Source organism: Lissotriton helveticus, chromosome 3_1 (genome assembly GCF_964261635.1).
Source record: "Lissotriton helveticus chromosome 3_1, aLisHel1.1, whole genome shotgun sequence".
Classification (NCBI taxonomy): Eukaryota; Metazoa; Chordata; class Amphibia; order Caudata; family Salamandridae; genus Lissotriton; species Lissotriton helveticus.
Window position 1 is genome coordinate 1,624,760,701 of NC_136061.1, and position 23,835 is coordinate 1,624,784,535.

At 43.7% G+C, this 23,835-nt stretch overlaps 1 protein-coding gene across 2 annotated transcripts in view; it reads left to right on the forward strand.

Moving 5' to 3' along the window:
* Positions 1-23,835, forward strand: part of DPP10 (dipeptidyl peptidase like 10) — a 1,755,202-nt gene that overhangs the window by 505,430 nt on the left and 1,225,937 nt on the right. For both annotated transcript variants that reach the window (XM_078683981.1, XM_078683980.1), the window contains exon 3: positions 8,663-8,758. In XM_078683981.1, coding sequence (XP_078540107.1) covers positions 8,663-8,758 — 96 coding nt within the window. The remainder of the gene's footprint in view (positions 1-8,662; positions 8,759-23,835) is intronic.

A 23,835-nucleotide genomic window follows, 5' to 3' on the forward strand; every position in this document is an offset into this window, starting at 1 on the left:
GGATATGTACAATGAAGTGGCAGAGCGTGCCGTTAGCCTCCTTGGCCGAACGACACGCTCCGCCACTTCGGAAACGCAAGTCTGCACCATATTTACAAGAATGTGGTGTAGTCTTGCATTTCCCCCTGCAATGGCACTAAGTTTAACAACTTAGCGCCAACACGGGCACCCTTGCCCCAGAGTGCAAGGATGTCTGTGTGCAGTGGAGGATTGTTTATGTGTAGGAAGGTATCCCTTTCTTCACATAAATAATGCTAAAATTCAATTTTGTAACGTTCATGTGTGCTGCTTCGTGCAGCACACATGAAAGTTACAAAATGGAATTTGTTTTAAAGGTTTGTTCGTGTACAGGAAGGGACACCGTCTTGTACATAAACAAACCATGACATTTTGCTTTTTCCATGTATACTGCACAAGGCAGCATACATGCAAAAAGCAAAAGCGAGGAAAAATAACTAATTTCTCCTTGTTTCTCCAACTTAAGACCCAGATTTTCCTGGTCTTAATTTTGGCACTGCCTCCTATGTATGCCACCATTGTACATAGTGGGCAGCATCAAATACAATGGGTGTTGCTGTGGAACGCCCACCACAACACCCACTGCACACCCCTTTCACGCTAAGTTAGAGTGAAAGGGTGCCTTATGTACAAGGCAGTGTTAAGTCACATGAAGTGGCTTAACGTTACTTTGTTCCTATGTCAAGGCCCCTATCACCACAGGAACATCACACAACATGACATTCCCATGGCGATAGGGTCCTATACATATGCCTGAAAGTGTTAGCCAATAATTTGCACAGTTGGTGACATTTTAATATTAGAAGTAAGACTAGTCAGTTAAGGCCACAAACTACGGTTCATATTTATGAGAAAAGTAATGCAACGCAATGCAGTAAGTCACCTTGCTGTGCTGAACAATTACAGGGAAAGGTCAGGAATGCACCGTATTTAAAAGAATATGATGCATTCCTGCCTTTGTCCCTGCGCTGATACCATTTTAACTGACTAGAGCCAATGTAGCCACCCTTTCACCATGGTGCAAGTGTGCCTTGGTTGCATGCAGGATTGTTTTTGTGCAAGAACAGACCCTCATGCACAAACACAATCCCCTGAGGCATATTCTTCTTTCTATGTGTGCTGCAGAATGCAGCACACAAAGAATGAGGAAGTAACAAGGAGAAATAAAGATATTTCTCCTTGTTATGCCTTCCCAGGAAAGGTGTAACATTTTGGCTTTTCCAGATTTACCAATTCTGATAAATCAGGGAATGCATCAATTACCATGGGAAATGAGTCATAACACCCATGTAAGGCCCATGGAATGCCTTGCTAAGGCAGAGTAACGCAAAACAGTGATTTGTGCTGCATTGCATTATGCCCGATTTATGAAGGCACTCAGGCGCTGCCTAGGCGAGACCAAAACATGGCGCTTGATTTACAAAGTTTGGTGTATGAGTAAGTGTGATTTACTCTTGTAGTACTATATCATTACTCCTGGCTTACTCGTGACTTACTCTGGAAATTCCTGCGTATTATGAGAGAAAGTCACAAACCCTTTGTGATTTGAGCATATTGTATAAAAACGTATTTCATTTAGAAATACTAAGGGGCCTATCATGATGGCCGGTGAACTTTGTCCGCCCGCCATCGCAACAGAGCATGGGACCGACCACCAAAGTTAAGGAGTCTCCGCCATGGAAAGGCAAGCCTCCTAATATGGATGGCGGTGCCTGCAAAGTCTTCCCGTCCACCGCGGTGCCCCCTGCCATACCAATATGGCGGTGGTGAACCAGGGACCTTTGGCAGGTGGATCGCCACCGTCGGGCCGGCGGTGTCCACCATCGGCCCAGTGGTGGCGATCCACCCGATATCATAATGGGCCCCTAAATGGTGCCCTTGGGATCAATATACAAATCTGACGGGACGGGGATATGTACAATGAAGTGGCAGAGCGTGTCGTTAGCCTCCTTGGCCTAACGACACGCTCCGCCACTTCGGAAACGCAAGTCTGCACCATATTTACAACAATGTGGTGCAGTCTTGCATTTCCCCCTGCAATGGCACTAAGTTTAACAACTTAACGCCAACACGGGCACCCTTGCACCGGAGTGCAAGGATGTCTGTGTGCAGTGGAGGATTGTTTATGTGTAGGAAGGTGTCCCTTTCTTCACATAAATAATGCTAAAATTCAATTTTGTAACGTTCATGTGTGCTGCTTCGTGCAGCACACATGAAAGTTATAAAATGGAATTTGTTTTAAAGGTTTGTTCATGTACAGGAAGGGACACCTTTCTGTACATAAACAAACCATGACATTTTGCTTTTTCCATGTATACTGCACAAGGCAGCATACATGCAAAAAGCAAAAGCGAGGAAAAATAATTAATTTCTCCTCGTTTCGCCAACTTAAGACCCAGATTTTCCTGGTCTTAATTGTGGCACTGCCTCCTATGTATGCCACCATTGTACATAGTGGGCAGCGTCAAATACAATGGGTGTTGCTGTGGAACGCCCACCACAACACCCACTGCACACCCCTTTCACGCTAAGTTAGAGTGAAAGGGTCCCTTATGTACAAGGCAGTGTTAAGTCACATTAAGTGGCTTAACATTACTTTGTACCTATGTCAAGGCCCCTATCGCCACAGGAACATCACACAACATGACATTCCCACGGCGATAGGGTCCTATACATATGCCTCAAAGTGTTAGCCAATAATTTGCACAGTTGGTGAAATTTTAATATTAGAAGTAAGACTAGTCAGTTAAGCCCACAAACTATGGCTCATATTTATGAGAAAAGTAATGCAACGCAATGCAGTAAGTCACCTTGCTGTGCTGAACAATTACAGGGAAAGGTCAGGAATGCACCGTATTTAAAAGAATATGATGCATTCCTGCCTTTGTCCCTGCGCTGACACCATTTTGACTGACTAGAGCCAATGTAGGCACCCTTTCACCATGGTGCAAGTGTGCCTTGGTTGCATGCAGGATTGTTTTGTGCAGGAACAGACCCTCATGCACAAACACAATCCCCTGAGGCATATTCTTCTTTCTATGTGTGCTGCAGAATGCAGCACACAAAGAATGAGGAAGTAACAAGGAGAAATAAAAATATTTCTCCTTGTTATGCCTTCCCAGGAAAGGTGTAACATTTTGGCTTTTCCAGATTTACCAATTCTGGTAAATCAGGGAATGCATCAATTACCATGGGAAATGAGTCATAACACCCATGTAAGGCCCATGGAATGCCTGTTAAGGCAGAGTAACGCAAAACAGTGATTTGTGCTGCATTGCATTATGCCCGATTTATGAAGGCACTCAGGGCCACGCAAAGTGGCTTTGCATGGCTTCACAAATCACATTTTTGAGTTGGTGAGTGTTTATTGCTGATAAACTCAAATGCCACTGGCTGGCATCAATCAATACTGCTGGAAAAGTTGATGAGCATTTATGATAAATTCGGTTATTGGTTGAGGGGAGTGTTAATCCTTCGCAGGCAACAACAATCACAAACCACAAAAGTCACTAAATTAACCAGTGCTTACCCCTCTGGTAGCTTGACACAAAAGAAGTCCGACTTAACTTAGAGACAGTGTATAAAGTATTTATGCAGCACCTAAGCAGTCAAAAAGTGAAAACACAACACAAGAAAAATCCCACACCAATTTACAAAAATAGGTTATAATGTAATAAATAGTGTAAGACCAAAATGGCAAAAAGCCAATTAAGAGAACTGAAGTCATGCGAATTCAAAGATTTTAGGGGAAATAGCACTGAAAAGCAACTAGCATCAGTTATTGTTATCTGTTCATGCTGGATTGTGACAAAGTCACAAGTTCAGACCGACCATGAAGGAGCGCAGACTGGGACTGTGAAAATGCCAATTTTGACCCGCTGAGATAGTACCTTGTATCCTTGGAATCAAGATGTGAAGTCTACTTCGCACTGTGCTGCACTGCATCAGGGAGTAATCCAGTAGGAGCTGGGATGCATGCCACTCGGTCTGTGATGCCAAAGCCAGTGATCAGGAGCTTCATTTCGATGTTTGGCATCAAGGTGTGGTGCACTGCATCGTTCTGATGAAACTACCAGTCTGGAGATGGCAATGCGTGGACTTACATCCTGATGAATCACGCTGCGTTATTTCCGCGGAAGCTGCCAGTCAGGAGTCTGTTGTGCCCCTGTAGCACACAATAGGAGGCCAGTTGACTGACCCTTGGAGACACTCTGGAAGTCCTCGGTTGAAGCAGCAAGGGAGGCCTCTAGCAACAACAGTCCTCAAACAGCTGGACAGTCTTCACGAAACAGGGTAGTCATTAAGTGGCTGGAAAGTCCTTATTCTTGTAGAGTCCTCAGATTCAGGAGTGGACTGAGGAGTCTCCAATATTTATACCTGGTGCCAGCTTTGAAGTGGAAGAAACTTCTCGAATTCCACCTACATCTGATTCTGGACTTCCTTCCCCTCCCCAGGTCACAAAATGTCTGGGTTGAAAAAAGGCTAGTGTGAAATCCCTTGTGAGAGGGCTAATGAAGCTCCTTTGAAGTACAAGTATGGTAGATAACAGCTCCGCCCCACCCATACTGTCAGGATGATCCACATTGCCCACACCTAAGCCTTCTTTGGGATACTGTCTGGGAGGAATGCACCAAGGCCAACTTCCAACTACACCTAAGAATATGACCCAGGATACAGACTGCAGGTACCGAATGGTTAGGACAAGAAAATGTCAACTTTGTAAAAGTGGCACCTTCAGAATTGTGACTTAAAACCTGACTTTCCCATTAAAGAGGATTTTAAATTTTAGTTCTTTGGAGACAAAACATGATATTTCTACCCCTGTTCTCAAACAATATTATCACTCATTAAATGTCATGGAAAAAGCAAAATGTCATGTTTTTTTAGGTACAGGAAGGTGTCCCTTCGTGTACATGAACAAACCTTTTTAAAAAAATGCCATTTTGTAACTTTCATGTGTGCTGCATGAAGCAGCACATGTGAAAGTTACAAAATGGCATTTTAGGATTGTTTATGTGCAGAAAGGGACACCTTCCTACACATAAACAATCCTCCCCTGCACACAGACACCCATGCACTCTGGTGGAAGGGTGACTGCGTTGGTGCTAAGTCGTTAAACTTAGCGCCATTGCAGGGGGAAACGCAAGGCTGCACCACATTCTTGTAAAAATGTTATCCTATGTTCTCCTCCAGGATGGGCCAGCAGTTAATATTGTTTCAGACTGGTACTGTACACCAGCTAGAATACATACAGAGCACAGTAAGGTTTGTTTCAGGGTCTGTGGCATCACCTGCACTATGGTACACGTGTTACGGAACTGCCGCAAATACATTCAATTATGGCAAACGTTTCTTGAGGATACAGATTCAGTCTTCAAGGCACAAATTCCCCACTCCCCAGCAAACTTCCAGGGCTGCCTCACATACCCTTTAAAAGTCCCTAAGGGGCAAACAAATGGCCCTTGCATTCGGAGCAGCAGTCAGGCGAACCTTTCTCTTTATGGTTCAGATAGGATCCCAAACTACTCCACCAGATATGACATATTTTGGGCATGGAACGACTGATGCTAATGGTAGAACACAAATTGGATGCCCTTTTAATGATTATCCTCACTTGAGATCAACCAGCTGACCTGCTTCGAATACCAAAATCTGTTGCATGTGTCTTCTCCACCTGAGAGTGCCGAGGGAGGTGAATTAGGAGCAGGTCGGACCGCTAACGATAAAGCAGCTGCTACTAAACTGGATATATTATCATGGCGATGGGGTCTGGAGGGCAGGAGAGGTCTTGCTTTAGGATGCGTTTGTTGGGCTTATAGTTGTGAGCCAGCCCCTGGGTTATAGGATGCATGGCTATATGTTTTTTTTCTCTCATGTGAGTAAACCAATAAAGCAGAAGTGATTCATAAAGAGCTTTTACCACTTGTAGAAATTATTTCGTGGTTACCTTTCAGGAGTTCATAAATTAAGGAACACATTTAGCATGTGAGGTGAAAAACAGAGAACCAATGCATGGTTGGCTAAACGAATACATTACAGAAATGATATGATGAAAGCCATTTCACAAAAGAAGCAATTTACATTTCGAAAGAAACACAATAACCACCATTTTCCTTACCACAATGTGTTCACATATTACAGCAAGTTTAGAATTAAATAATGAATAACACGAGTAACTGGAGTTTCTGCATGTTTTTCGGTGATGCCAATGGTAATGTACTTCTTATGAAGAGAAGTGGTATTACCAAAGCTCTTGATGTAATAGGACCACAGTTACCCTAAATACAGAAAGTAGAATAAATGCATGGAACCCCACTTTAAACACTTTTGCACCCCCTGCAATTAGTACATGAAGTGTGTTGTGCTTTTCATTGCAATTGATGCCACTGATGAATCATGTAAAAACATATGAGTGCACTCATTGGGAGGGCGGTAGCTTTGGCTGTCTTGGATATAATATGAAAGGAAACTAGCCCATTGGACGCCTATATGAATAGGATAGCAAGCGATCATACACCTAGCTATGAATCCCACTGAAAATGTACACAATAGATTCCCAGAGGGAGGCAGGTAATTGAATGTATAGTTCATATAGAAATAGTCTTGATGATGATGCTGGTCTATGGGGAGTGGTGTTAGCCAGGTACTAATTCAACATGTCTAAATGAGGAGGAATCAACATGAATGAATTAGTGGGGGTAGGTAGACTTTCTGTGTAAGGGTGAATGGGGGATCGATTGAAACACTTACATGAGGTGAGGAATACCAATAATGTGTCATGTGTTTGTGGACCAATAAGGCACAGGACACCATTTCTAGATAGAGGTGACTAAGGGCCTAATTTCGAGCTTATAGGATGGGTTAGGTTGTCATAACCATGAAGGATATCCCGTTCACCTTATTACAAGCGCTATAGGATATAATGCACTTGCGAAAAGGGGCTCGAGATATCCATTATGTGTGCGACAGTGTAACCCATCCGTATGAACCAGGCCCTAAGTGTGATAATAAAATAAAAGAAACTAATGCACAAATGTGATAGAGAAGCATTAAGCATGAGGACTTCAAAAACATATAAAGGAGTATTTTTAATGTATTAAGTGGCAGAATTCACAAAAAGTATTTTAATGTTCCATTCAATTGGAGTTAGCAATACACCTAGAGTTAGGTGTGGCCTACCTGACTGACAGTATCAAGCTAGCTTCAATTATGTTGCGGCATTCAGTATGAGGCAGGGACACGGTGAGCCTAACTCAATTGATTATAAAAAAAACTGTATTAGTTCAGATAACTGGCAAAAAATAGCGTGGTTACATTATGTGGGAAAGACCCTAACTGATATAGGGCTAAAGAACGTGTTTAAGAACCCTAGCGCTTGCCAGAAAATCTCTAAGTATGAACTCAAGCCTTCTTACGTGAAAAAGGTTTTGTTTGACCGTTATGAATCCAACTGCCTAAAGAAACTGGTCATGCTGTATCAACAAATACCCCCAATTTTAGAGGGAGGGTATTCCTATTTAGGAATGAACTCCCTGCACAGACATATTTTAATCAGATTTCGAATCCCTTCGATGCTGGGTTTTCCTGCCAATAAACATATTCATTCTGACTTTTCAGCCTGCCCTTGCGATATGGTATCTAAGCAGCCTGATCTCCATATTGTTTTATTTTGTGCTTTTTATAAATATCCTCGTGCAATGTATATTATCCCAAACCTAAAAAGTTGTAATTTTAAACAATCCTGAGTAGCACTTTATGTTTTTTAAATCCCTCCCAGATCCTTTTATATGTTGTTCAGTCTCTACGTTTTTATCGGCTTGTAAGTAGATTAGAAGACTTTGCACTTTAGTACTCAATGAAATTGACATAGGCCCACATGCATCAAAGCAAAAACCGGTCGCAAAATGGGCAGATTCTCAGAATCTGCCCCTTTGCGACCGGTATTTTTGCATTTGGGATGCATTTGCGGGTCGCAATTAAGGAGTGTTTAGAAATCACATTTTTTTTGCGATTTCTACATGCCTAGCCTTTTGCTATTCCTTATTAGCGAATCCTTATTTTTCTCTAATAAGGAATCGTAAATGGCATTGTTGATGCATGTGCCAGATAGCTTTTAAGATTAAGAATTTTTACGTGGACAGCCTCTTTTGTACTTCATTGATCTGTATAAGACACTTAGGTTATACCTGTTATGCTTGTGTCATTTCCCTTCTATTAGTAGATCTAAATCATTCATTCACTTACCGGAGTAATGGTGCTAACTGGTACAAGAGAACTACTGGTTTTGACTGATAATTGTATTTTGCTCATTTGCACTCTGCACTCTTGCACAAATATGGATTTGTTATTATTTTTCTAATTGTTTTTATCTGAAGTGGTACTTTATAACTATTAACAATCATATGTGCGGTTAATGGTTTTACTCAAATTCATGTCTATGGTTTTTGCATAGTGAGTAATAGTTGTCTTCCTTTTAGTTTTGCTTTTATGGATTTATTGCTAAATCCGAATAAAGATTTATGACTGACTCAATGACTAGTTAGGAATACTTACTCACATTTTACAAGCAACCTGTTTCTATTTAGGGAGCTCTGCTTCTTACTTTTTTACCTTTCCTAATTGAATATTCTTCTATTTTTTACAGATGAGCTCACAAACTCATCTGAAACCAGGTTGACTTTGGAAGATCTTTTCAAAAAAGAATTCTTTGTTCACAATCCTGAGGCTAGATGGATCAGTGGTAAGTAACCGAAGCATGCTGCTTTAATACTGTGATAATTTGCCCTTTGTACATAAATACGAACAATGCAAATCCTATTATGACAATTTTGTTCACCTATATTGAATTATGCCCACGGGATCGCCATCAATAAAACTGTTGTAATGCTTGTAATAATTGTCTCAGAAAGAATTGTGGAAAGTCTTGAAGTGGCCCTGTGCTTGTTTCTTTTGCCTACTCAATTCATACTTCTTTCTTTGTCGTTTGTTGTTTCTCTTGTCTTTCTTATTCTTCATGGTTTTCCCAAATAAATCTCCCAGATTGTACAACTATTAGATTTGTCAAGCAAGTTATCCGTCTATACATTTAATCGTGTATTGGCCCATTTATTAATGCTTTCTATATATCCAAATACAATGAAACACCAATATTTCCAGCCCCTTTCCTGCTGCTGATATTTTCTTTCCATTAACAATTAAGTATTTTTAAATACTGGATTTCTTCAGCAAATAATTGACATTATAAACATGAAGTAGAACACTCAGGGCCAGATGTACTAAAGGATTGCATTTACCAAGCCACCTTGTGCGGCACTGCGTGGCTTCGTAAATCCAGAGTAACGTAAAGCAATGCAAGCCACTGCCTTGCATTAACCTGCAACTGAAAGGCATTACATGGGTTGAGAGTTGGTGTTCCATGTGTTTTTCTACCGTTTTCAGATATACTAATATTTGCTAAAGGAGCCTGAAAATTGCATGCCTTTCCAATGGAGACACAACAAGAAGAAATATCTGTATTTCTCCTTGTTGCTTCCTCTTGCAGAATGCAGCACACTTTGAAAGAGAAAAGAGACTCTAAGGATTGTTCTTGTGCAGGAAGGCATCACTTCCCGCACAAAAACTATCATACCTGCAACGTATGCACACTTGCACCATTGCACAAGGGTGCCTGCCTTGGCACAAGCGCAGCACATAGTGCACTAGCGAAGTGAAAAAACATGAATGTGCCATATCTTAATCTATATGGTGCATTGCTGCCCTCGCCATTAAGGTTGCTCTGATTTTCATGTATTGCAATGCAGAGCAGCACGTTGTCTTGAAGGCAGGACTGGTAGTATCAGACATCAAGTGTTACCCTGGGATGCTGAAAGTGTAAAGGCTAGTTTTGGTCCTGGGGCCAGTTTATCCCTCATCTGGGAGGCATGGGGCTTTACAAATTGTTTGGGTCAAAAAGCTCTGGCTTCAGAGTTCCTTTTATATCCAGCAGCGTTCAGGCAACAATTAGCATGTAAAAATGACACTGGTGATTAATGCTCACATGGAGAGGGATGGAAATTTGTCTAGGGCAGTTTTGGCTCACATAAATTAGTGCAGAGGGTTAACATTCCTGCAGCAAAGAAAGTACCATGCAGATCACAGAACAGTAGTACAGGGGGATAGATCAGTAAGTTACTGATTTTGTCATAGAGATTCTTTTGTTTCTTGCAGATCATAAGTTGCAATTGTAATATAGCACAGTGAGCTGGGAACTCCTATTAAAAAGTTGCATGCAAACTGCATGATACAGCTTAGAAAGTTATGCTTTTTGCCAGTCTTTCATTATCCTAATGTTGCTAAAAAGGGCTTGTTTGTGTATCAATGAATAATTATTAGTACAGCAAACCCTCACCACTTTGTTACATTTTGAACCCTGAGTTTGTGCTTCTCCAGACCAAGCACTCTTAATAAATGCCTACCAGCATGGAATACATTTGAATCCTACACCTTGTAGTCACCTCTGCCTTATGTAACATTTTCTGTACACACTTATATTTCAACGTCTGTGTGTGTGTGCACATTTATGTGTGTCTGTTTGTTTGTGTGTGATGTAAAGTGCTCCAAAACCCGACAAAGCATTGCTATGCAGTATAAAATAAATAAAATACAATATGAGAAGGACTATGGAGAGATGAGAGGCACTGTTGGAGAGTGATAGTGAGATAATCTGTGGAGTAGGAGGGAATTGGGGGTTGGCCAAAAATAATGATGCACCGGGGGCTACCAGCTGCTTATTGGTGTGGAGAATACTATCATCCCTCAAAATGTTTTTTATTGTATTCTCAGCTCCTTAGCTGTGCTTAACACTCGGGGGCCGATTCCGATTCGGGAAAAACCGCTCCGAATAGCCGTTCGGAGCGTTTTTCCCATACGAATCGTACCCTGCAACGTCCCCGGTAAGTACGACGAAGTACGATTCGTACCAGGAGCCTACTTCGTACGAGTCATACAGAGACCGTACGAATCAAATCCCCGACCGAATCTCCCTCCGAACCCACTGTACGCGACATCTGTACGGTTCGCGGCTGGTTTTTATGACCCAGCAAGTACGATACGTGTCGGGTACGCACCGTACAACCCTTTTTCTACGGGAGCTGAAAACAGCAGTAAAAGCAGAGTTCGCGCCGAAACAGGTACATAAGGGCACCCCTGGGTATGGTGCGTACCCCCCATGATTGCAGGGGTACGCACCGTACCACATGTACGCTGGGTGTACGCACCATACCCCAATGGTCGCAGGGGTACACACCGTACACCATGTACGCTGGGTGTACGCACCGTACCCCATGAATGCTGGGTGTACGCACCATACACCCAGCATACATGGGGTACGGTGCGTACACCCAGCGTACATGGGGTACGGTGCGTACACCCCATGATTGCAGGGGTACGCTCATGGGGTGTATGGACTGTACAGTGTGTATGTGTATGTGTTTGTGTGCTTTTCCGTACGACTCGCCCTTACCTGACGTAGACCGTACAAATCGCGTCCTCATACCCCGGTCCGGATCGTACTCGTCGGGTCGTACGGCATGTGTACGAGTCATACGGCATGTGTACGAGTCGTACGGTTCACGGTTTCAGCCTTGCAATACGTACGGATCGCGACAATTCGGACGGATTCACGGAATACAGATTGTACTACGCGACTCGGACGGACAGATACGATTCGTACGGAGAGGGCTCCGGATACAAATCGTACGTTTGTTTTCCTGAATCGGAATCGACCCCCGAATGTGTGCACTGATTTTATATTGAAAATCATGTTTCATGCTTGACATCTTATCTTTTTGTAGTCTCCATTAGAATGAATGTGGGTATGACTGGGTATAGCTCACTACAGAGGGTTACCCTTGCTGCCATGAATTTTGCTGTTGTACATGAGATGTTGAGTTGTCCGAAGTATATCTCAACCAAATATAAGATCTACAGCCAGGTAAATCAGTGTATTCAATACATCTAATAGTATATTTTGTTGGGTCTTCCCCCACAGGTACCACTTGTAACTTGCTTTATCATCAGACCCATGTCCCACTTACATAGTGTGGGTGAGCGGGCTCAACACGTCTGTAAGCCGAGTGCTTAAACTACTGCTGAGGGAACATACTTATGGTTAAAACTGCCTGCTGGATCCAACTTACTTTTTAATTGGTTGGTCCTGTGGCACGGTTAAAAACAAGGCAATGTTATAAGGGTATAGTGGCCTCCTACATCTATGGTCAACATGTTTCAGCTATTTTAAATGCCCTCTAGTTCAATTGGCTCTCTTCAGGACTGTTTTAGTGATTATCGCTTTATCCTATAGTTGTGCTTTGAATCTAAACATGTTACAAGCTTTCTTACAACAATGTGGTAGAAAACATGCATGCAACTTATACAGACAACCTGGTAGGACCCTTTCATTTGTAATGGTATGTAATGGCCTCCATTTCACTTAGGCTTTATAAGGTTATCGAATGGGACTGTCCTTGTAGTCACACTTTTGTCAAAGAACTGCATCCGCATCCTAACCTAGTTTGCTTCCTGATACCCTGGCTGTTCCTACCCAGTCATACGCTTCTCACTCCTCCAAGTGTTGATAAATGACTGGGTATTGTAGTGCACTGTAAGGTCATCATGTGCTATACTTTAAAAGCAAATATAATTGAATAATGATGATGAAAAATGTGTTGTAGAATTCACCATTTTTGATATTTTTCCCAACTTTTCTAAGGGGAACACCCAGCCAAGCCCCTTTTGTAGTGGTCAGTCTTGCCCATGGAGTCCATTTGCTACGCACTGTATGCGGTTGGTCTGACAAAATTTGCCAGGGTTGCTTTGGATTCCCAGTCTGGTCATTGTTGTCTTGCTACTTTGCGCTGTGTCAAATGTTGGTAATTTTGGCCCTCAGGGAGGGAGACTTAGTACTACACAACTTCAAATGTCAAGGTTAAAATCCTTGTTAAGTGCAGAAAGATCACTTTGGTGCCAACACACTCAGTTGGGTGGCTCCACACATGTAGTCCGACATAATTAAGTTCAATTTGACCATCCAGCACCAATGTTGTTTTCTTTTATTTTGCTAAGTTCCATTCTAACAGGGTTCCATGGTCTTAATTTGCATGTAGCCATGTAACCAGTTGTAACTAAAGCTTATGACCATATACAGAGGATAAGGAGGAGAGCAAGCAGAGTCAATGAGGGTCAGAAACGATGAGAAAATCTCAACGTTTGCATTCAAGAACAAAAAAGTTGTTACTGCCAGAAGGTAATCCATCAAAACACGGGACACAGAATAGACCCGCAGACAGTGGCGGTTACTATTAATAGGCTGAGTGGCTGCACCTTTCTAATTTCATAGTGTTAAGGATGGTAACTGCAAAAAGCCTTTTTCATTATCAAAAATGCATGCTGTGCAGAGCTGCCTTGCTTTAACCCGTTGGCTGCGCCGCCCGTTTTGCGGAAGTGCGGCACTTCCGCAAAACGGGTGGAGCCGCGTCGGCCATTGGCTGACGGCAGCACCAGCGAGGTAGTGCTGCCGTCGGCCAATGGCCGACGGCAGCTTGGATAGCAGTCTGGCAGATTTCCTTAGGCACAGAGGATGGTGCGCATGTGCCACTTACGTCAAGGTTTTCGAAACATTGAAGTGTATTGCTGCCAGTTTGCAATATTTTTGGGGTCCCAGGGACCGCCCAGTAGTGATGCAAAAACGCGTCACATTTTGAAGCAGCCCCCGGCATGTGCGGTATCAGACCTGTACTCACCGGGCTGCTTGTCAGTCATTCAGAGCTGCCTCATACAATTCCTCCCTTTCTCATGAGTTTGGAATGAGAGGCGTTACGGATTTTTGCAAGAGGCCTTGCAGGCCATGAGAGACCCGCGCTACCAGGGCAGGTCACGTTCTGCTTTGTTCTGGAAACAAATCTGGCCTCCATCTACACTGGCCAGATGAAGCAGAGGACATTTCAGGACCAGACTGTTGGGTAACTTAACACCCTTACTCTTTACCTTTACTTTGCTTTCTTCCTTTCTCTACTCATTTCATCCCTTTACGCCACAGTTCACCCCTCTATTACTTCATCTGTCTCTCCTTTGCTCTCTCCATTCTTCTTCATTTTCTATCTTATCACTTGCTTGCTGTGTATGAGGCGCAGAAGTAGGCAAAAAGTCAGTAATTTGGAAATGTCAGCATTTTCAATTCTGAATAGCAGAGAAGAAACAGATGATTTATTCCGCACTTACTTCTGAGTCTAGAAAGCAAGTTGCCTAATGAAATGAAGCAACTTTATTTCCACACATAGAATGTAACTCCGTATTCAATGTTTCAGAAATGTAGTTATTTATCACAGACACATGTTTAACAAGTTGCCTAATTAGACTGGTCTTCAGAAGCATCAGATTTGTTTCTTCTCTATCCTGCATAATTCAGACTGCTGCCTGGATGGTAGCATGACTGCTCTGTGCTGAGAGGCCAAGGATTGAATGTCCACATAGTCTTCACTGATAATACCTTTTTTGAGCCACTGACAGACAGTGTGTGAAATGTGCCCTACCTGCTGCCTGAACTCCAGAGCTCTCTATCATGGTCCATTTTAAAAACGTGGAGATAACTCAGCCTAAGGTATGCACAAAAACACAGCATCTTGGAAATGGCTAACAGTCTCAGCGAGTGCAGATTAAGTCAAACATAAATTAAAGGCAGGAACTAAATGACTGACATGGATTGCCTTAACATTTTATGCATTATTTGATCACAAATTGATTAGTGTTTTTTGCCTGTTAAGTTAAGAAGATAAATAGAGGGCCCAGCAGAGATTCATTTCAATGTCCGTATTTAATTACCAAGCCCAATTTTAAAATCTGCAGAGTGGCCACCACCAGAAGTGATGGATACAAAGGCATATGGAGACCACAGTTTTTTCAATACATACCATTGGTGTTGCTTGCATTTTGTGCCATGAGATATGTTAGGAAACAGTGGAAACATCTTTATGAATATTGTGTTTGGTTTCCTAAAGAAGTGGGAGTTAATTTCTGTTTTAGATCCAAAAATGTGCCGTGCTGCCCCTATATATGTACTACCTTCTATCTCCATGTTTGTCAATGTCTGGAAGTGTTGAGCAATTTCATAATTCTCAAATGTTCAGTTCGATTCGAGAGTAACAGTTGGTGTTTCAGTATCACATACTACAGTCACTATTGCTCATAATGTACACAATAAAAACTTTGCAAGGCACATGTTTAATCCCTGAAGCGTAGGTTGTATAAGCAAATACTATTGTGAATGCTCTTCTTGCTTTTGACTGTAATTTTCTTAGTATTAATATTCATAGGGAGTCTGACAATCAGATCAAAACCTCCATTAGACTGCGCACCTAGGATTGAATCTGCCACCCAATTAAAAGTCTCTCAAAAAACTTCCAAGAACTTCCATAGTACTACTCCCTAACCAACCCAGAGATAACCTATACTAAAGGTAATCTTTACATTCTTCTGTCAACAGGCCCACCTTCAAAAGGGCACCTATTAACTAGTCCTACTTTTTCAGATAAAGATATAAAAGTGATAGGATATGTAGTTTCACTTTATATAAGTAAGGGTGTGAAACCATTTATCATGCAAATAGTGCTGAAAACTGCACCAAAATGTGATGAGGGGGCCTGAGTCTCCCATATCTCCCAGATATTCATTGACCATGGGCTAAATGGGGCCACTTGAAGAGTTGGGGCCCCCTGCACTGCAGGGGCTGCAGTGGCCTGCGTTATGCCCCTGGCTTGTCCCCAAACCTTTGGAAAATGCTTCAACCAGAGTCTATGCTTCGAACATCAGACCTTCTTAGTTATTACAAAACATACCAGTTTCCAGCCTATGAAACCGAATGGTGGGGCATATTATCAAGGGGCTTTATCTCCGCTTTTTTGGCTTTAAAAGCCAAGAAAGCGGAGATAAAATTATCTCCCTATTACCAAGCTGTCGCTAACACCAGTTAGCGACAGCTAATAGGAGATAGTGACCATCTTGGGCCCCGCTTTGCATGTCAGTGATATTTATCACTAATGACATGCAAAGTGGGCGTGCCAAGATGTTAGCGACTGAAAACAGTCGCTAACATCGCTATCTCCTATTACCAACTTTTGGAGATATTCGCGCTAAGCGCGAATATCTCCAAAAGCTAACACTTGCCCAGGAGCAGTTCTTAGCCATGTTATCCAATGGGAGGTGGATAACATGGCTAAGAGCATTTGCTCGATAATGCATGAATATCGCTGACTTTTCAGCGATATTCATGCATTGCGGCCGTTTTTTATCGCATTTGCGATAAACCTTGCTAATAGCAAGGTTTATCTGCGATAAAAATCGCCGATTTGCGGCGATAATTTTTGTCTCTAAACAAGTTAGAGACAAAAATTATCTCTATTGGTTGGTAATATGCCCCGGAGTTTTTACACACATCGAGGCAAATATCATACTAAACCTATGAGCACACTCATTTGCAACAGGTTTCACTATTGTGTTAATGGAGCACCAATGAAAGAGATCCAGAAGCTCCTGCGAATCCAACATGACGCAACAGAACACAGAATATCAGATCATATCCAGTGGCAGCTAATAGGGAAACGGAGCGGAGGGGGAAGACAACGATGGGGGGGTTGAAATATATATATTTTTTTAAACGCACTTACCTTTTCTCCACCGACCGCATCTCTCCTTCACTTCTCTGCTCTTCCTGACTCCAGTCCTTAAGAAGCTTCAGAAGCTCCTGGGCACACAGGATCCCCTGAGACAATTCAGCATTGTGATCAGGACGGGGAGCCTGTGCATATTTCTAACCAGGCTGTCCATTACAGCCTGGTAGGGAATATGCAAAGTGCACATGACTGCTTGGCCAGCCAAAACGGGGGGCCAAACAGTCATGTGCACTTAGTGTGCATAGTCCACTCCTCCTCCCACCCTAAGCAACCAGCCCCGACTGCACTAACCCACCCAGCAGAAACTAAAAATAAAACAATAATAAACTTGTTATTATTGTTTTATTTTACCTCTTTTCACTGCTCTAAAAGCAGTGAGGCAACCCTCCTCCGCCTTAGTGGAGGATCCACCACTGATCATATCACCACATGCCTGAAAAGGTTCCACTGGCTCAAAGTGGTGCGAATAATCACACTAAAGGTTATGTGCACTCTTTATAGTAGTCAAGGATAAGTGCAAATCTTAAACTTCAGTATATCTATGGATATTGCATAATTTGTGGGGGACCCAAATTAATTTTCCAATTGACAGAGGGCATGGTGGGTGGCTGGAATCGGTAATTAGACCTGAATTTTGTCTCCATTTAGCCTTAGTCTGTTGTTGAGCATTCAGCAGAATAGTGAACTGATCTGCTGGAAGGCATTGAAGATGATTTCTGAAGAAATTCTCCCAGGGAAGTCTGGAGTGTGTGTCAGTTCTGAATAAAATCAGGATATGGCTGGTATAGGAATAAGATTTGAGGCTGAATGAGTGTATAAAGAAGGATAAGGTGCATATATCTATCTATCTATTTTTACATAGATCATTCTCTCTGTCTAACTTGTTGTATCTCAAGTTCATTGTGTGTAACACACATCACAACTCACAACCCACCAATCATTTTTTTAATTTTTTTTATATTTTATTGTTTTATGCAAGGATATACAGAAATGGTCAATCACATATTAGCACAAAAGAACAAAGAAAATAAAAAGATAAATAGGAAGCAGAAAACAACCCACCAATCATAATCAAATATTATTTAGCTTTTTACATAAAATATACAACATAGTACTCTAACACACATTTTAATGATATATTATTATCACAATAGCTACATTAATGCTTACTTTAAAAATGAACAATGAATGGGCTCTGAGATTTGAAACACTGCAGAATACAATTTAACTGACTATATGTATGTAGCATGTGAATAAAATTATCCATCGTTAGAAAAAAACTATTTAAAAATAATTCTGAGCGCTTAGAAAAAGGGATGCAAAAATTATGGAATGCCCACATTAAGAAAAACAGCCCAGCCCAAAATGTCATAGTGATTCCAAGCGTGTGATTCTCTACTCGACCAGCAGGTGGCGAGCGTGTGCGCGGCTCTATCGAAGCAGAGCAGAACGGACACAGACGCCGAGCGAGCAGGGGACGCGGTGGGAGCTGTGAGAGGCTTCCTTGGGTTCTCTCGGGTGTATCCAGCCTTCACCTCCGCCCAAGCCCAAGCCTAAGCCCCACCCGCACCTTGATGTTCTGCTCTCCCGCTCTCCTTCAGCTGTGCTGACGGGAGGCCGAGAAGCAGAGAAGCAGAGACCTTGCAGAGTCCTTGCAGAGACCTTGCAGAGACCTTGCACAAACGCCGGACGCTCTGGCCAGCTCAGAGCCCCCAGCTTACGGCGGACCGACAGGATCACAGCATCCCAGCATCCCAGCAGCCCCCTATGGTGGTTTCCTGGGGCTCCAGTATCTCCAGTACCCTGGTATCCTGGTATCCTGGGGCTCTGGGGAGAGCCCGAACTGGGGAAAGAAGGAACCAAGGAGTGAGGATCGAGGGGCCAGGAGAATCGGTGAGTTGGTGAGCCAGCAGGTCAGCAGGGCATCAGCGGAGGCCAACGGAAGAAGCTGCGAGGGAGAGCTGCCTCTGGGTAGGGCGGAGGTAGGGGGTGAGACTGCAAGCAGGGGCTGAGGTCGAGACTGTAAACACAAACCCCGAGCCTCATGACAAGACCCCAGAGCCCAACCCCCCAAGCACTGAGCCTCATGAGAGAGAGTGAGTGAGCGAGTGGGGAAGCGATTATAGAGCACGACCACAGCACACGCACCGCTGGCTTGGCCACCAGCCCACCAGCCCGCGCGCCCCTCCAGTGACGACAGGGACAGAGATAGAGACAGAGATACATGAGGAGGAAGTCTGAGGAGGAAGACTAGAGGGACTTAACAGGCACCCAGTCTCGCAGCCCCCTTCCCCTTCAACCACCGCTTTCTGAGATCAAAGACTCACCCCAGACTGACACAAGTAGCGTCAAGGTCTGCCTAACCCCAGTCCGGCACTCCCTCCTGCGCAGCGGATCTAGAGGCTAGCACGGGGGGGCTGGAGGGCCGGAGCGAAAGAGAGCAGCAACAAAGCCCACCTCACAGACCCTGGTCCATCATGAGATCAGGAAAAGTGAGAAAGTCCTTCACAAAACCAGCAGCTAGACGGAAAAGGGGGGTCATAAAAGACACTGGAGCTCCCCCACCACTTACAGATGACAATCCTTGCAAAATAATAAATGCAAGCGAAAAGGAAAGCTTAAACGAACCTAACACCAGCAAAGAAGCCATCGATGACAAGGGCTGCCTCTGGTTTACTGGCTCGGAGTCTTCTGAACGCACCAATACAACAAAAACAAGGGGCCCAAAAAATGCAACAAAACTAAACAAAACATCCAAATCTCATAACTATAGACAGAGACTCAGCATGCAAATCTCTACACACTTATCAACCAAAAATATACACGAAATTTGCGTTCTTAAAAAAGCCAGGAGCAGCAATCTTCACAAACAATGGGGACTTAGAACTACTACCCACTCCTCTGGAGCCTGGGAAGATAGAATATCCCCCCCTACAAGCGCAACAATCAGAGGAAGCAGTGGGAGTCCCAAAACTGGTGGTAGCGGACGTCCACCTAGCCTACCACCAGAAGGCACCAATCGAAAGCGGGCAAAAAACCAACAAGGATGAAAAAGAGGAAAAAGCACGCACAATAACAAATTGGCCTGCGGAGCCTAGCAGCCCACCAAACACTGCTCTAATTAGCCCCCAAAGCACGCAGATTCTGATTGAAAGGACAATAATAGAAATCTCCCCAGCAAAGGACATCTCGCCAAGTGGGCTAAGACCAAACAAGGTATTAAACGCCTCTATGATTTCCATACCGCAAGAACAATCGGACTGGTGCAACTCATCAACTGGATCGCCGCAGCAAAAAGCCCTGGGCAAACAGGATGGAGTGGGAACGATATCGCAATTAACAAGCACACCGCCATCAATGCTTATGGGCGCACAAGACGCCCTCCAAACGGCTCCCAAAGAGCAGAGCATCCTAGACGGCTCCAATACACCTAACACACCCAAAAGCCAGAAAAAAGGGAATCACTACGCCACAGCCAACGACATGACCTTTCTATCAACACAGGAGTGGCAAGATTTAGTGGCAGCCTATAATTTAAAACCCACTAACACTTCAAGTACCAGTAGACCAGCGAACGAGAGTAAAACCTCGCACATCACGTTCTGGGCAAATCTATTAAATACAATACAACTTTCTGCAACAGCTCTTCAATACCAATCAGAGAAACTGGACATGCAGCTAACAGTACTACAAACACTAGCCGAGTTCACCGCCGGGATCGAACGGAAACTAGGTGATCTAAATGGCCTTATAAAAAGGGGACAGGAAGCAGTAGAACTTTCAGCAAAAACAGAATGTGACTGTTCCCCAATAATAAACAAATTATCAACACTACCAACCATGCTAGAAAACCTCTTGGACGACCTGAAACCAAAGATGGCATCAGCTCCAACAGGACCACATACGGAGGGACATGAGAACAATGACCAGCAACCAAATGGCAAACTGCTAAAACCAGAGAACAAGTCGCCCCAACATGGAAAGATCTGTCCTTCACAAGCAAAACGAGCACCAACAAACCCTCCGGCAACCTCTCCACCTTCTGAAACTGACAGCACAGTACAGCCTACAAATTCACGAGCTCGTCGAAAACTAAAAAAGGAAAGGTAGGAACAGGAAAACGACAGTCAACATCCAAGAACAGGAAAGGCAACCAAGGGAGCTCGATCATCAAGAAGAACAAGAAGAGACTGTACCCCAGTACAAGGCGACAAAACAGCCCACCTTTGATAGCAACAGACTGTCCTCGGGAACAAACGGGTCCCCTGCTAGGACCTCTGGAACGTCTAACAAACCAACTACAACAGAAGCATCAGAAAAAACCACTGAACAATCTGTGCATAAGGAGGAGATAAACACACATAAGACCCAACCGTGGATAAGCCCTAAGCAAAAAATTGATGAACTTAGCACATTCAGGGGCCACATCCCCACACCACAAATCAATAGCTTGCTGGTGACCGAGCAGGATCAGGCTCACTGCAAACCAAGGGAAACAATAGTCAAAATAGAACACAACTGTGACCAACTTTCCAACAGGATAAACGACCCCGCACAAACCGCAGCCAAAGAACCATGTGCTACTCAATCCAACAAGACAGCTACTACTATTTCACCCAGAGTACAAATCCAGAGGCAGAATGCACGTCCTAAACAGAGGGAAAATAATTAAATTGATCAACTCACTTGAAGGCCTGGAGGGCATTTCCTCAACCGACCTACTCGAACTTGAATTTCAACCGGCTCTGGCACAGAATAAATCAGAAACAACTAAGACAACATGGTCATCGAACGACCTGGTCGATCGCATATTAGGAAAACTGAACAAATTTGCACAGTGGGGAATAAAACTAGAACCAGGAAGAAGACCATTCTACCCAACACCATTTTTAATCGAAAGCGCAACAGAACAACGTCCCAATGCTACATCAATATTGAGAGGAGCACTCAGTCAGACACTGGACCACCTAGGGAGGCCTCTACACATGAAAGCGGGACTAACAAAACCACCAGCCTTGAACTCAGGTACAATACTACGTACAATAACAAACAAAGGTGAGCAGTGACAAGAGTGCCTAGCAAAGCCCCGGGAACTCGGAAACATGACCACCCTTAGAATATGCATCTGGAACATCAATGGACTGACTGACAAATTGGAAGATGAGGAAACATCAAAATATCTGAGGTCATTTGATATAATATTACTGCAAGAAACCTGGGAAACAGAAGAGATAGCCCTGGAAGGATATACAACGCAAACTGTCCCAGCAACCAGATCCTCATCGTTTGGACACAGCTCAGGAGGATTGACGATCCTTGCCTCAGTACTCACAATAGGAACAATGAAGGAAATCAAAACTAAAACCATAGCCCCAAACGTGATACAGGCGGCTGATATTACAATCAACCCAATGAAGCACGACCACCACCTTGTAATAATTAACTCTTATATACACCCGAAACACAAGCAGAGGGGAGCAAGAGAGCTGGTTAGGGAAACAGCAAGAATCTTGGATGAGGAAGACGCCGAAGATCTAATCTTGGCAGGAGATTTTAACCTCTTTCTGCTTGGAAGCACAGAGGACGAGGAACTCGCACAAGAACTCAATAGAGCCTGGGGAATCCCACCGCAAGCACAAGTGCAGGCGATCAAACAAACAAAGTGCTCAAAGCAATTATTAAAAGATTTAGAGCAACTAAACCTGAGGGCACTGAACGGCCGGTTTAAAGAAGATACCCCTCCAGCATTGACCTATCATACTTCCACAACCTCCTCTTACCTAGACTACACATTTGTAACCCTCTCTTTCTTCGACAGCATTAGATCATTCCAACAAGGCGCCAGTGAACAAAGCGACCATCTGCCGCAAGAAATTGTTTTAAAAACCCCTAGTGAGAACCCCAACGAACCCAGTGCAACTATAGGTAGTGAGTACACAACAGACTTCAAACGTATCAGACTTAAACAAAATAACATCGAAGTTCTGTTCGCCGACGTGCAGGTGATACTACAGCAAGGCCACATGGCTGCAAACGAAATAGAGGCCTGGGAAGGGTTCACCAAGGCCCTCGGGATAAAATACGCAACCAAATCAAGGACATCAAAAGGCAAACCCCCGATGAACATACTAAGAAAGACATCTACACCGGAGATAAAAAGCCTTAAAAGGGACATAAAGCACACCCTAAAACAACTACGAATAAAGCCTATAAAAGAACCTCTACAACACACCCTACATGGTCTAAAAGTAAGCTTAAAAAAAGCAATTTGGGAAAACAAAAGGCAAGCGAACGACGAACTATGGGCAAAAATAAAGCACGATTCCAAACTAAAGAACAGCGCCAACTTTTGGAAAACAATTCACAGCTTGCAACACCCAGGGCACCAAGGGATAAGCTCATACATAGCAGAGCCAGCCTGGGCAGACTACCTGCATAAACATTTTAACAAACTAAACAAAGATACAACCACATCCTCATCAGCAAAAAAAAGAGATCACAGCAAAGAGAACAGAGCAGCAACAAAGGTAGAAAAAGGGCTCAGTAACATAGCAGTGTCAAGAATTCCTGACATGCGAGAGGAGGAAAACGGTAACCAGCGGAAACGAACTACATCTCCCAGGATGCTTAGCGGTTGAGAGGTTATGTAAACGGGAGAGCCGTTACATAACTCAAGGAAACCATGCCCTTATGTAATCGGGAAACACGTTACATAACTCAAGGAAAACACGCCCTATAAAGGGAGGAACCTGGAGGCACAACGCTGTCGGATATTGTGTTTTCACCGACGTACCTGCTTCATGAAAGGGCAGCGTTCCGGAGTGGTGCTCCAAACAGACAAGAACGGAGGTAGGTTGAGTCGTTACTCCCTGGGCCGTGTCTTGTCCAACGGCAACCTGTTACTGACCCGGAAGCTCTACCGGACAACCATTGAGCTCCGCGCTGACTCGGCTGAGTCAAGGCGCATTGGTGTTTGAGCTGGTAGAAGTCGTAGCTCCCAGCCCGACCCGAGATACAAGGACTACCAGCTGTAACGCACACCAGGAGGTGTTTGCCGCGTTACAGGCTTGGACGTCCATAGGATCGATCGAGCGGCTGCTCTCGGTTCTGTCCC